General features: G+C 42.7%; 1 protein-coding gene across 1 annotated transcript in view; it reads right to left on the minus strand.

The window, feature by feature from the left end:
- The window catches only part of NELL2 (neural EGFL like 2), a 160,603-nt gene that overhangs the window by 67,081 nt on the left and 80,100 nt on the right, over positions 1-13,422 (minus strand). The window contains exon 13 of the mRNA XM_054806789.1: positions 2,157-2,282. Coding sequence (XP_054662764.1) covers positions 2,157-2,282 — 126 coding nt within the window. The remainder of the gene's footprint in view (positions 1-2,156; positions 2,283-13,422) is intronic.

The raw sequence follows: 13,422 nt of genomic DNA on the forward strand, positions 1-13,422 counted from the left end.
TAAAACATAATTAACCTCTCACTCACTAGTTGTTTGGTGGAAATGTCATGCAAGAGTCTCATAGGTGTACTTCAGGAACTGACCAGTGCCTCCGCTGGAGGGGCTCACACTAGTTGTGGAACCAGAAAAAAAAATGCAGTTATTTTGTGATGTATGCACTTCATGCTGTTAGGTTGCCATTCATGGAAATTCTACCACCCAACAGGCACTGCATCATCATGGTTGCCTATCAGTATCCAAAATTCATTACAATTTAACTCCAGAAAAAACTCCAGGTCCCAAATGGCAGCGAGTAGCATTGGTCAGACATACAGAAAGTCACTGCCTGACTTACAGTTCATCTGGCACAGCAAGTCTTAAGATTTGAAATCTTACAAAACTATTTCATCTACTTTGCTTCCTTTCACATTAACTTTTCCTAGCTTGATCAAGGAAAAGGTGGAAAAGAAATCATTCATTTTGTCACCCATCAGGCTGATTTCACAGGAAACTCTTCTTTACAAATGTGGAGCCAAACTCAGTCTGGAATGTGAGATCTGTAATGGATTTCCATCAAGTTTTACACCAGTTTGACTGTCCAGAGCTCTTGAACTACACTGAATTTCACAACAGTACGTTTCAGCAAATATGAGGAATGCAATGTGCAGAGTACCGAGAAATACCTTTATTATATTTATAGGCACAGAATGCCTCTCTGAAGTTGTTTGCGATGGTTTACCATTTACAGAGTTCAACTGGAACAGCAAGCTCAGGGAAGCAAAGCGGAAAAAGTATCATGGTGATTTAGATAAAGTCAGTCCTAAAATAATCCCAACATTCACACTCAGTAGGTAGTGAAACAATTGCTTTACTCAGCTGAGAGTGTGGAAACAAGAGAGAGTGATCAGAAACATACCGCTTGCTTCAGAAAGGACCTGCTGCAAGCAGTCTATAACTTGGTCCTTCAAGAACTGGGCTTACTGCAGTAAAAATAGTGCTTGCCAGTGTATGTGAGAGGAATGTCAAGCAGAGGTAAGACAGTACACACAAAAATCACATGTATGTGGTTTCAAATCCATGTCCCTGAGTGCTGTGCATGTTTGGGCAAGCAAATTATGCCAGTTTATGAAGAAGCTGTTTCTGTACCAAGACAAATCACTGATGTTCAAAAAATGCCAAGACATAATGGACAGAATTAAATAAAATTAGAAATTAACTTCACAGTGCTCTCTCCACATTCTGAATATTCTCATCCATTTATGGCCAGCTTTACTGTTAGATAATATGAACTCCAAGAAAGTTTTACTGGACAAATATATCCTCTTATAGAAAGAGCTAATGTGTTCCCCTGTGGACACAAAATAGTGGTACTATTTTGTTCACACACGTTTTTCTTCACCGAGAGAATGTGCCACATCTTTGAATCATATTTGCGTTATCTGCCTGGTAGGAAAAAACACATTCCTCCCAGGAACACTTACAGTCAGCCTGGCTCTGATACGGAAGGCTGTTGTAAATGTTCAGTGTTCATTCCATAACCCTAAAATACCTTGCAATAAAAGAAGACTAGAAGAGAGAAAGTCAGTATGAACCCAACAGCTCCTCTAGAGCATCCACTGGCAGTAGAGCAAAAAAGGAAGATACAGAGATAAGACCGACCATGTCGTCCAGTGGCTGAAGGCAGGCAGAGCTCCTGCCCTCTGAACTCAGGATTCAGCTGGGGAACCTCGCTGATGCAGGAGAATTCAAAATGAGGGAACAGTCGCTTCTAATATACAGCAAATTTAACCCTATCAAAAGTTTGCAGAAGAGTCATTATACTGCAAGTGAAGTTGTACTGGTATGCCACATGGAAACCCACAGCACTATTTTTGCTCTCCTATTTTTCCCTTCAGCCTCCTCCCTTCACCTTTTCTATCAGCACACAAAGCCATGCAGACCTATAAGACAATCCAGACTGCCTTACAATTTCAGGCAAAGAATACAACGTACACAGAATCTGTAAAATGCATTAGCTTTTCTGCACTACATCCTTGTAATTATTTTGGCGTTTATTCTGTTTAACATTTCATGTAGACATTTGGTGACTCTAACAAAGATTAACTTCAGAAGAATCATATCAGTGCTCCTAAATACCATCATCCTGTTATTTCCTTTCATGAATATACAGCTCTTACCTGTGCATGAATAATCATCAATGCGTATATATCCTGTTTTACAGATGCACATAAAGGATCCTGGTGTATTTACGCACATGGTATTCTCACGACAGTAGTGCCGTCCTTCAGCACACTCATCAATATCTGTGAATAAAGCAAAGAGGAACGTGAGTCAAATTCAGCAGCATTCTTTACAATCTCTCGACACATCACCATTCACTCCCATCAGTAGTGGGTTAGAATAAACGGTTACTTGAGGAACAATGCAATTTGGAAAGAATTTTGGCTTTCTCCTTTAAAACAACTGCTTGAAGTGTTCAAACAAGAGAAGCAGCATGAGCTTTCTGTGAACAGCTGATAGTGGAGTTACAAAGAAGATTACATTGGCTTACATCTTTCCTTTTGAAGTGCCTATGATGTTATTCCTATGATTTAAATTAGAGCAGAAAAACCCCAACCCTGGGGTCCCATACAGTAAACCAACTGCCTCAGCACTGCAATGTCATCCATCACTGTACCTGTATAGTCACTGCACTCATCAGTGTATAAGCACACTACTGTATGCATACCGTATGCCTTTGATCTAACCGGTATTGTTGTTTGGGAAGGAACTGTGAGGAACATGGTAAGATCTGAAAAGACACTGGAACTTACTGTAAGTTTCTCTCAGAACTATAAAGTAGCCAATCGGTAATTTTAATATATATAAACACATATATCTGTATCTATACATATCTACATACATATATATAGATACATATACACACACCATATCTGAAAGGAACCTGAAAGAATCTGAAAGACCTTCTCTGACAGAAAAAATTGCAACCTGATAAAACCCTTGTTGGGGTGGAATACCTGCTGCAGTATTAAGTCCTAGAGCAAACTCCAGACATAAATCACTGCAGGCATGGACTTCAAAACCTGACTGGTTTTGATACTCCCTTGGGCTGCAAAATCAGACTTATTTCTTGTAGCAGGTTATACTACAGTGGTAAGACAAAGAAAGCACCACAAATAACAAAAAAACCCCTTCTGCACACTGTTATTATGCTGCAAAGCAGAAAAGCTATGTTAATTTGAAAGTGATTAGTAGCACGCTGTTCCTGTAATACTAATGATAAAGACAGCATTACTGAGATGCTCTGTACATCTAGCTATATTGTCATGCAACGTGCCACTGAACCTTGCTACAAAAGTATGTTAAAAATCAAAGGGGTGGATTATTGGCTTGGTTTTTTTCCTGCTTATCAGTTTTGATTTCCTCCCTGTTTTCAATGATGTTTACAGCTTTCAGAGTTGAAAATAAAATCTTCGGATGGAAAACAGTGTTGTGTTCCAGAGTCTGATGACAGTTCAAAACAATAGACTGGATATATAAACTCAAATCAGGGTTGATTTCTTAAAGCTGTGATGCTAAATGTCAGCAGTGTTAACTCCTGTACTTTACTCCTGTTTAGGTCGTATGCTTATCTCTCAATTCTTCCTCCTCTTCCCAGCTTCTTTAAATCAACAGCTACTTACCAACTGCACTCATTGCCTGTTTTTCCCTTTACGTTCCCACCAGAAAATTTGCCTTCAGTACAAAACAATGTGACACATTGAATATTAGCAATTATGTAGTCATTTCCTAGTTTCATTCAGTTTTGACAAAAAAAGTTTTCCCCAGTTTCTCTACCCCCTGCTGCTGGATTCTGCTGGAGAAGCTGGGGACGGTTGGCTATAAACCATGAAGGTGTCCACTGCAAATGCTCAGGATGATGCACCCACCTGCTTTGCACAAATTCAGTTCCTAAGAGTTCCATGGTCAATATACTTCAGCAGGTTTCCTTCCCTTCCTTTCCCTGTAACCTCTGCAGGCATGGAAGAATCATACCTACACATTACGGTATTGGTTTGGAAAAGCAGTTGTAATTTCCATGTATATAAATACATAGACAAATAAATGTGTGTTTACAGTGAGGACAGGGAGCATATTAAGCCTCAAAAAACATTTTGTGAAAGTCATCTGAGAAAGCAAAAAAAGGTGATGCTATCACAAGACTACCACAGAGGCAGCTGGTTTTGCACAGAAAGTGGAAAATGGCACAGATCTCCTGACATACAGATGTTCCGCAGAAACATAAATGCGCGGTTCACAAAACCAGCCAGCAGTTACAACATATGCCTCAGCTACTACCACAAATGATGCAACTTGTGTCTTTCATAATTCCAGTTCACAACTCCATATTAAATTAATGGTGTTGATTTGTATTTAAGTAACAACATCAGTCTTTGAGTAATTAGAGGCCTTACATTCTTGGCATCAACAGACTGCCCAGGAGCTGGCTTTGGCACCCTCAGAAAATTCTACTTAAAGATCCAAAGCCTCGAAAGCATTAAATAGAACTTTCTGAAACTACATTAATGATTGCTTTGGCAGGTAAATAGCCACAGGAGACCCAAAACACTAATGGTTTTCATTTTGCAGTGGAAAACTTAAAGCCAGAGCTACTTTGATTCAAACCTCCTAATTTAGAAGTGTTCTAAATAAAAGCTTTCATTTTGCCAACATACCACACATCGAGGTTTTGCAAAATGTTTTATTTATAATTGCCTTTATTTCAAAGCCTTGCTTGTTCAATTGTTACCAAAAAAAACCAAAAACCAAAAAACAACCCACAACTGATCAGGTTAATTTTGAAGTGTTTCATTTGAGCAAATCTGATTTTTTTTTTTTTTCAAAGTGATTTGCAAAGATATGTCCACATTTTTTAAACGCTCACTGGAAAACAAAACTCTTCCCCACCCAGCTCTGTATAAAACCTATACAGAATGCAAAGGACATAAAGTGATTATTATTGCTACTATCACATTATTATATTACATTGGCACCTAAAGATCCTAGTCAAGTGTCAAAACTCCATTGCTCTACACCGTGGACATACAGCTGACAAGAAGCTGCTTTTATAAAAAATTTACAACTTTAGCACTAAACTACCTCGCCACTGGATACAAAAGATAATTAACACTAAAAGGGTAAAGTAACAGTCAAATGACAACTAGTCACACAAAGTCGACCACACTAAAAACATGCGATTCCATTCCTCCTTTAGCATTCCATATGCAAGCTGCGTATACATTAGGTGAAAGCATTACAGATCAAGGAAGACTGAACTGGGGCAGGGAAAGAGCCCAACATCTGTTCTCTTTCAAAGCTACCAAAATAAAAGCCTTTTCATCCTGCTTACTGGTCAAAATGCTGGTGTAGCCTTTTATTCACCTTTAAACACAAATGCACTAAGTACAACAGAAAACCTGATGCATTTCAATATCTAAGAAAGCCTACAACATTTATCTTAATCTTCCCCTGCCAAAAAGCCTAGTTAGCATATTAATGCACATTAAAGTCCTACTGCGTAGCCAGTAAGAAGCTGAAGTCAGTTTAATAGGATGAATGCACCACTCCAATGGCTCTACACATTCAACAATAAAGACTTGTGTGCTTGAAGTCTGTGATGTAATACTGAGCCACCAGCTGTGATGTACTGACAACAAGGTAGTCATGGAGATCATCAACCTGCTCTGTTCCCAATGAAACAGATAAAAGAGGCATCTCTGGGAAAATTGGTTAGTGCAAAAGTGTTTGGAATCTGCACTTCGGTGATTTATTTATACTTGCAACAACATCAAAACTGAAAAAAAATCACCTTTCGTTATTGTTCCAAGCACTCAAACAAAATTTATGCAAAATATATCACCCAGGAAAAGTTTCCCTGTATTCCTTCCCCTGCACCCTAATGAGTTTGCTTCCCCAGAGTGAAATTCCCAGTTATGTTTTACAATCCCATTAATAAGAAGAGAACTTGACCTGCAATCTATAAATCATTGTTGACCAAAGCCTCACGCTAACAAACAAAGCATCTCCTTAGGCCTCGCTATCCATCATTGCCTTTATCCACCACAAAAGCCTGCCAGAACAAATGAGTCTGGTCCTAAGTCAGTAAATCTGGGTTGTAAAAAGAGGAGGCTATTTCCAGAACTGAGCATCCTTTATGGATAGTGCCTTGCCTCCAGCCATTTCCTTTAAAACTCAATGGTATTTAGCATAAGTGATCTCCCTGGTCACATTTAGAAGTATATAGCGGGCAGTGAGATTCTTTTGCAGGATATTTGCAACAAATAATATTAAGTACCTAGGAAGAGAGCAAACAGGAGTATAAAAAGCTTATTTATAAAAATTTATTTCAGAAGGGCATCCAAAAAGTACTCTGAACACAAGAGTAGAGTAGATTAGACCTATAATTTAAAAACAAACCAACCAAAAAAAACCCCAAATTTTTTGTAGTAATGAAAGATTCTGTCTTGACAGCCCATAAATATGAAACCCCACATTTACCTGCTTTTCCACCTCTCCCACACAACTTCATCAGCAAACATCCAACCTGACCTGAAGGCTCCACTGCTAAGAGCAAGGGCATCATTTACTTACCATTCCTGTGAATCTTGGGCCTCTCTGCTGAGAATCCCAAGGATGGATGCCAGTAACAATGGTCACCATAAAGGGCCTTCAGGCTTTCATTTTTATCACTACTGACCTGACTCATACAGAAATACACAAGCTAGAAAAGGTTGAGACTGTCTCATCTGGTCCCTGACCTAGAAAAAGGGCATCACAAGATCAGCAGATATTACTCACTGATTAAGGGACTACAAAAGAGAAGAATGAAGAGTGACCAATCACAGCAACCAATACCATTGAAAAAGGTAAACACGGATTTAAAACCAACACAACCTGTCCTGCATCCTGGACAGGATCACAAAGGAAAAAAGTTATGTCCTTTTTCTTTCTCTTTGTCTTCCCTCCACTCACAATAGCCCTTCTTTTCTCACCTTCTACCTCTGCAATCAAGCTTCTCTACTGTTTTCCTCACCCACTTTCTACCTAAGTTCGGTCCTGTCTCCAGCTATTGCTCACTTTGTCTCTCCTCCTGTCTTCAACCCATTCCCTCACCTGCTACTCCTCCTTCTTAAAAGGAAAAGGATAGACCATAACTTCCATAACTTTGAAGAAAGCTCCCAACAGCTTACCCATCTGTGAAAGTATTGGGTTTTTCCCTTCACCACCGAACACTAACTCATCCTCAAACTCTTCCTTCCAGCTTGCTTGAGTGTTTAGTACATTAAAACTTCCCAGGCCGTTGTTCCAATACAAATGCTCTTAAGTATGGTCTCTCCCACTTCCCCTGACCATATCTCCAAGCTCCTGTTCTCTCCAGGCTCCCTTTACTTTCACCTACAACATGGTTTAAGCATGTCGCATGCTTTGGTTTTCACAACACTATGCTCCTACATGTTTCTTCTTGCATATACACTTTCTCACCACCTAAGAGGACGAAATATCTCAGGGCCCTGGCACAGCCCTTGCTCCTTCTCCTCCCACTACGCTTTCTAGGCTCTCCATCACCAGGCAAGCCAATGGTTTCACTACAACTGTTACTCCAGTCATTCATAAACTGATCACTGCATTTTGTTTTGCTTTGCTCTACCAAACCCAGTACAGCAGTTTTTCCAACTGACATATTCCAGGGATGTTAACATCAATTTCAGTCAAAATTGTGTATTTTCTCACAATCATCTCCCATGTTATTTATCCCAGCTCACTGCACCACCATACTTGTCATCACTCTTACCCTCTGTAGATAATCTTTGACTTTTCTTTCTCCCTATATATATGAGCCCTGTGCTTTTGGTGTTACCAACAGGTAGTAAAAGGTCTAGCTCCAACAGCAAAATTACCAACTGGTCACACATATATGATCTACCTCTGAAAATGTTTTTTGTTGTAGGGGGTTTTTATTATTTTTATTATTGCCTACCTTTCTGCAGTTGTGTGCCTCTCCTCCCCCAAAAGAGAAAAGCACTAAAACCTAAGGAATCACAATATAACTAACCTCATGAACCAACTACAAGAACATAGCCCATGTATTGAGTTAAAACATACAAAAATAACCTCAAGCATACACAAAGACCAAGGATAAAAAAATAAAATAACCTTCCAACATCCCCACTATGCTGCTCCCAACAAAGAACCTGGGCCACTGACAACTCACTGTAGCAATGCATAGGGAGGGTAAGAGAAAATGGGCAGCTACTTCTGTCTATAGATCTTTATTGAATTATTAATTGACCTTGAAAGAAACTGGGTAAGTTGGATTATAAGTGTTAGCACTGTTGTAATTGAACTAATAAGAGGTTGTTATATCTTGACTAGCCGGCTAAACCATCAATTAGAATAAAAATAAATTCTAATTATTGGTACCTCACACAAGGCGTATTCTTTCCCTGCCCATAATTAAACTGCATAGATAACACATACCCATGTTGTACACATCTTGGTGCTTTTCCCTTCGCGTTATTTTAAATCGCTGATCTTTACTTCAGTTCATGATTTCTCTGTCCATCTACTGCAGTTTGAGAGGGGGCTATTAGGACAGAAAATATCTTAAAATAAAGGCAAAGAAACTCAAGGTCTATATTCCTTGACAGAAGCTATATACAGCTTTGAAAGGACACAATACAACATTACAGTATTTCAGAAATATCATTTCTAACAGTAGAAAGATCATGATATCATAGAATCATAGAATGGTTTGGGTTGGAAGGGAGCTTAAAGATCATCTAGTTCCAACCCCCCTGCCATGGGCAGGGACACCCTCCACTAGACCACGTTGCCCAAAGCCCCATCCAACCTGGCCTTGAACACTTCCAGGGAGGGGGCATCCACAGTTCCCCTGGGAAACCTGTTCCAGTGTCTCACCACCCTCATGGTAAAACATTTCTTCCTAATACCTAATCTAAATCTACCCTTCTTCAGCTTAAAACCATTACCCCTTGTCCTATCACTACATGCCCTTGTAAACAGTCCCTCTCCAGATTTCTTATAAACTCCCTTTGGGTACTGGAAGGCCGCAATAAGGTCTCCCCGGAGCCTTCTTTTCTCCAGGCTGAACAATCCCAACTCTCTCAGCCTGTCCTCACAGGAGAGGTGCTCCAGCCCTCTGGTCATCTTCGTGGCCCTCCCCTTGACTTGCTCCAACAGGTCCATGTCTTTCTTCTGTTGGGGCCCCCAGAGCTGGACGCAGTACTCCAGGTGGGGTCTCACAAGAGCCGAGTAGAGGGGGAGGATCAGCTCCCTCGACATGCTGGTCACGCTTCTTTTGATGCAGCCCAGGATGCGGTTGGCTTTCTGGGCTGCAAGCGCACGTTGCCGGCTCGTGTTGAGCTTCTCATCAGTCAACACCCCCAAGGCCTTCTCGGCTGGCCTGCTCTCAATCCATTCTCCGCCCAGCCTGTTGTTGTGCTTGGGATTGCCCCGACCCATGCGCACAACCTTGCACTTGGCCTTGTTGAACTTCATGAGGTTTGCACAGACCCACCTCCCAAGCCTGTCAGGATCCCTCTGGGTGGCATCCCTTCCCTCCAGCGTGTTGACCGCACAACACAGCTTGCTGTTGTCAGCAAACTTGCTGCGGGTGTGCTCGATCCCACTCTCCGTGTCACCGACCAAGATGTTAAACAGCGCCAGCCCCAATACCCACCCCTGAGGAACGTCACTCATCACTGATCTCCACTTGGACATTGAGCTGTTGACCGCAGCTCCTTGAGTGCGACCATCCAGCCAATTCCTTATCCACCGAGTGGCCCATCCGTCAAATCCGTGTCTCTCCAATTTAGAAACCAGGATGGCACGTGGGACAGTGCCAGATGCTTTGCACAAGTACAGGTAAATGACATGAGTCACTCTTCCCTTATCCACCAGCACTGTAACCTCGTCGGAGAAGGCCACCAAATTTGTCTGGCGTGATTTGCCCTTAGTGAAGCCATGTTGGCTGTCACCAATCCCCTCCTTATTTTCCACATGCCTTAGCATAGTTTCCAGGAGGATCTGCTCCATGATCTTGCTGGGCACAGTGGTGAGACTGACCAGACTGTAGTTTTCCAGGTCTTCCCTTTATTCCCTTTGTCTCCACTTGCATATTGAGCCATTGACCAGAACTCTTTGAGTGTGACCATCTAGCCAATTCCTTATCCTCTGAGTAGTTCCTCTTTGTTGGGATGAATCCCGACATCCCTGAGTTTGGAGGAGGTGATCCACAAATACAAACCAGCTGTCTTGGGCCCCTCTTCCCTCCAGGACTTTGTCCCATGGTACTCTACCAAGTGGATCCCTGAAGAGGCCAAAGTCTGCTCTCCTGAAGTCCAGAGTAGTGAGCTTGCTGTGCACCCTCCTCGCTGCCCTGAGGATCTTGAACTCCACCATTTCATGGTCACTGCAGCCAAGGCTTCCCTTGAGCTTCACATTCCCCACCAGCCCCTCCTTTTTGGTGAGAAGAAGATCCAGCATGGTACCTCTGTTTGTTGGCTCCTCTATCACTTGGAGAAGGAAGTTGTCATCAACTCATTCTAGGAACCTCCTTTTTTGATAATCCCCTCCTATATTGTCCCCCATGAGGAGCAGGGCTTGTGAACATGAGGCTGCTCCTCTCTGTCTAGAGAAGGCCTCATCTGCTCGGTCCCCCTGGTCAGGTGGCCTGTAGCAGACCCCCACTATAATGTCCCCTGTTCCTGCCCTCCCTTTAATCCTGACCCATAAGCTCTCAGTCAGCTCCTCATCCATCCACAGGCAGAGAACCATGCACTCCAGCTCGTCAGTGACATAGAGGGCGACACCCCCTCCTCGTCTGCCATGCCTCTCCTTCCTAAAAACCCTGTATCCTTCCATTTCAACACTCCAGTCATAGGAGTCTTCGTGATGCCAATGAGACCACAGCCCTGCAGGCGTGCGCATGTCTCCAACTCCTCTTGTTTGTTCCCCATGCTACGAGGGCATAGAGGCATTTCAGTTGTACATTACAGTACCTGTAAGCTGTAGTAAGGCCCCTGTGGGTGGGTTAGACTGTCTTTGGGGTGTGGGTAGGGTCTAAAGGATGTAGCATATTCCCACAACCTATCCAGTAGATTACTGCCTGTTCTACAGAAAAAAGTGGTAATATTAGCTACCTCTCAGAAAAGGCCACACTAGTTAAAAAGTACCACAACAGATATAAACACTGTGGCTGCTATTGCTCTGCACTCTTTATGAAAGAATATTTATTTTTGTGTTGGGTTTGCGTGGCAAGGTTTTGGTAGCGGGGGGGCGCTACAGGGGTGGCTTCTGTGAGAAGCTGCTAGAAGCTCCCCCTGTGTCTGATAGAGCCAATGCCAGCCAGCTCCAAGACGGACCTGCCGCTGGCCAAGGCCAAGCCAATCAGCGCCTCTGTGATAACATAGTTAAGAAGAAGAAAAACACTTAGAGAGAGAGAGCTTTTGCAGCCAGAGAGAGGAGTGAGAAGATGTAAGAAACTCTGCAGACACCAAGGTCAGTGCAGAAGGAGGGGCAGGAGGTGCTCCAGGCACCGGAGCAGAGATCCCCCTGCAGCCCGTGGTGAAGGCCATGGTGAAGCAGGCTGTCCCCCTGCAGCCCATGGAGGAAGGATGAGGGGGTGTAGAGATTCCACCTGCAGCCCGTGGAGGACCCCATGCCGGAGCAGGTGGAGGCACCTGAAGGAGGCTGTGGCCTGTGGGAAGCCCACGCTGGAGCAAGTTCCTGGCCGGACCTGTGGACCCGTGAAGAGGGGAGCCCGCGCCAGGGCAGGTTTGCTGGCAGGACTTGTGACCCTGTGGGGGACCCACGCTGGAGCAGTTTGCTCCTGAAGGTCTGCACCCCGTGAGAGGGACTCCATGCTGGAGCAGGGGAACAATGAGAGGAGTCCTCCCCCTGAGGATGAAGAAGCGGCAGAAACAACATGAGATGAACTGACCGTAACCCCCATTCCCCGTCCCCCTGTGCCGCTGAGGGGGGGAAGATTGAAGCCGGGGGTGAAGTTGAGCCCGGGAAGATGGGAGGGGTGGGGGGAGGTGTTTTAAGAGTTGATTTTATTTTCTCATTCCTCTACTCTGTTTTGCCTAGTAATAAATCAGATGAATTCCCTCTCTAAGTTCAGTCTGTTTTGCTTGTGACAACAACTAGTGAGTGATCTCTCCCTGTTCTTATCTCGACCTACAAGCATTTCGTTATGCCTTTTCTCCCCTGTTTGGTGAATGAGGGGAGTGATAGAGCGGCTCTGGTGGGCACCTGGCCTCCAGCCAGGGTCAACCCACCACAATTTTAAATTCAGTTTGATTTAATATCAGGCATTTCTGTGCCTTTGATGGAACTCTTGGGGATCCAGCCTCTACGAATCATAAGATGTGTTGCACCTCTTAGCCTGACGTTTTAAAAGTTACGAAAGAAAACCAACCGGCTGGCTTTAGGTACTTTTCAGCACAGTGACAGCATCTAATTCTTTCAGCAGTCACCTCCCAGCTACTAGTGAAAACTGGAGATAAAGGAAAACAAGAACCAAATTAAGGCTTTAGTTTCTTTTTCACTTTGAGGTTGCAGATTTAAGCAATTTCTATGAAAACTTTCACCTTAATTTCTCATTTAAAACCAAAATGCAACATATGCTTTTATTGCTGGTGGAAAAGGGCTGCTTTCAGTACAAGAAAGCATCTCGTTACCAGACACTGGTAGCACAGAGGAGTTTAAAATAGAGTTTCCAAGAGGCTCCCTTTATATGATTAGTTTCAGCTTTTTTTTTTATCGTAATAACATCACCGTCAGACCTGGCTATGGGTGGATGATAGAATCAGTCTGAACATATTTCCTGTACAAGTAATTAAAATCAAATAACACTGAATCACATCCTGCAATTTGTACATGTACAAACTATCCCACCGCTACAGGCAGTGGGACTACCTGTACCCCAGTATGCACCACACTTTATGAACTGGTGTCAGGGATACTATTTGTATGCTTTAAGCTGGGAATGTGCTTTATTATCTTCCTGCATAAGAGTCACGGCAGACAAGAAAGATTTGGCCCACTTTGACACAGTGACAAATTAGAACTGGCCTGATAATTCTTCATATTTAGATTTTCCAGTTACATAATGATGGATATAAGATAACACTGCCTTTGCTGAGAAAAAAAAATTAATATTTGATAATATATTGGTACGATAAATATTAATGTTTAATGTTAATATTAATAATGTTTAATTACTTTTTAATAGTGATTCGGAAATAACATTCTGCCCTCCTGGAGTGAAAGTTTTTCTTTCTGCTTGCTTAGTTTTCCAGCCCAATCCAAAATGACAAGGTGATGATTCAAACACTGCCAGTTGATGAAGGTGGAAATCTTTATTTCTTAGCTATATGT

Source organism: Grus americana, chromosome 1 (assembly GCF_028858705.1).
Source record: "Grus americana isolate bGruAme1 chromosome 1, bGruAme1.mat, whole genome shotgun sequence".
NCBI classification, from domain to species: domain Eukaryota; kingdom Metazoa; phylum Chordata; class Aves; order Gruiformes; family Gruidae; genus Grus; species Grus americana.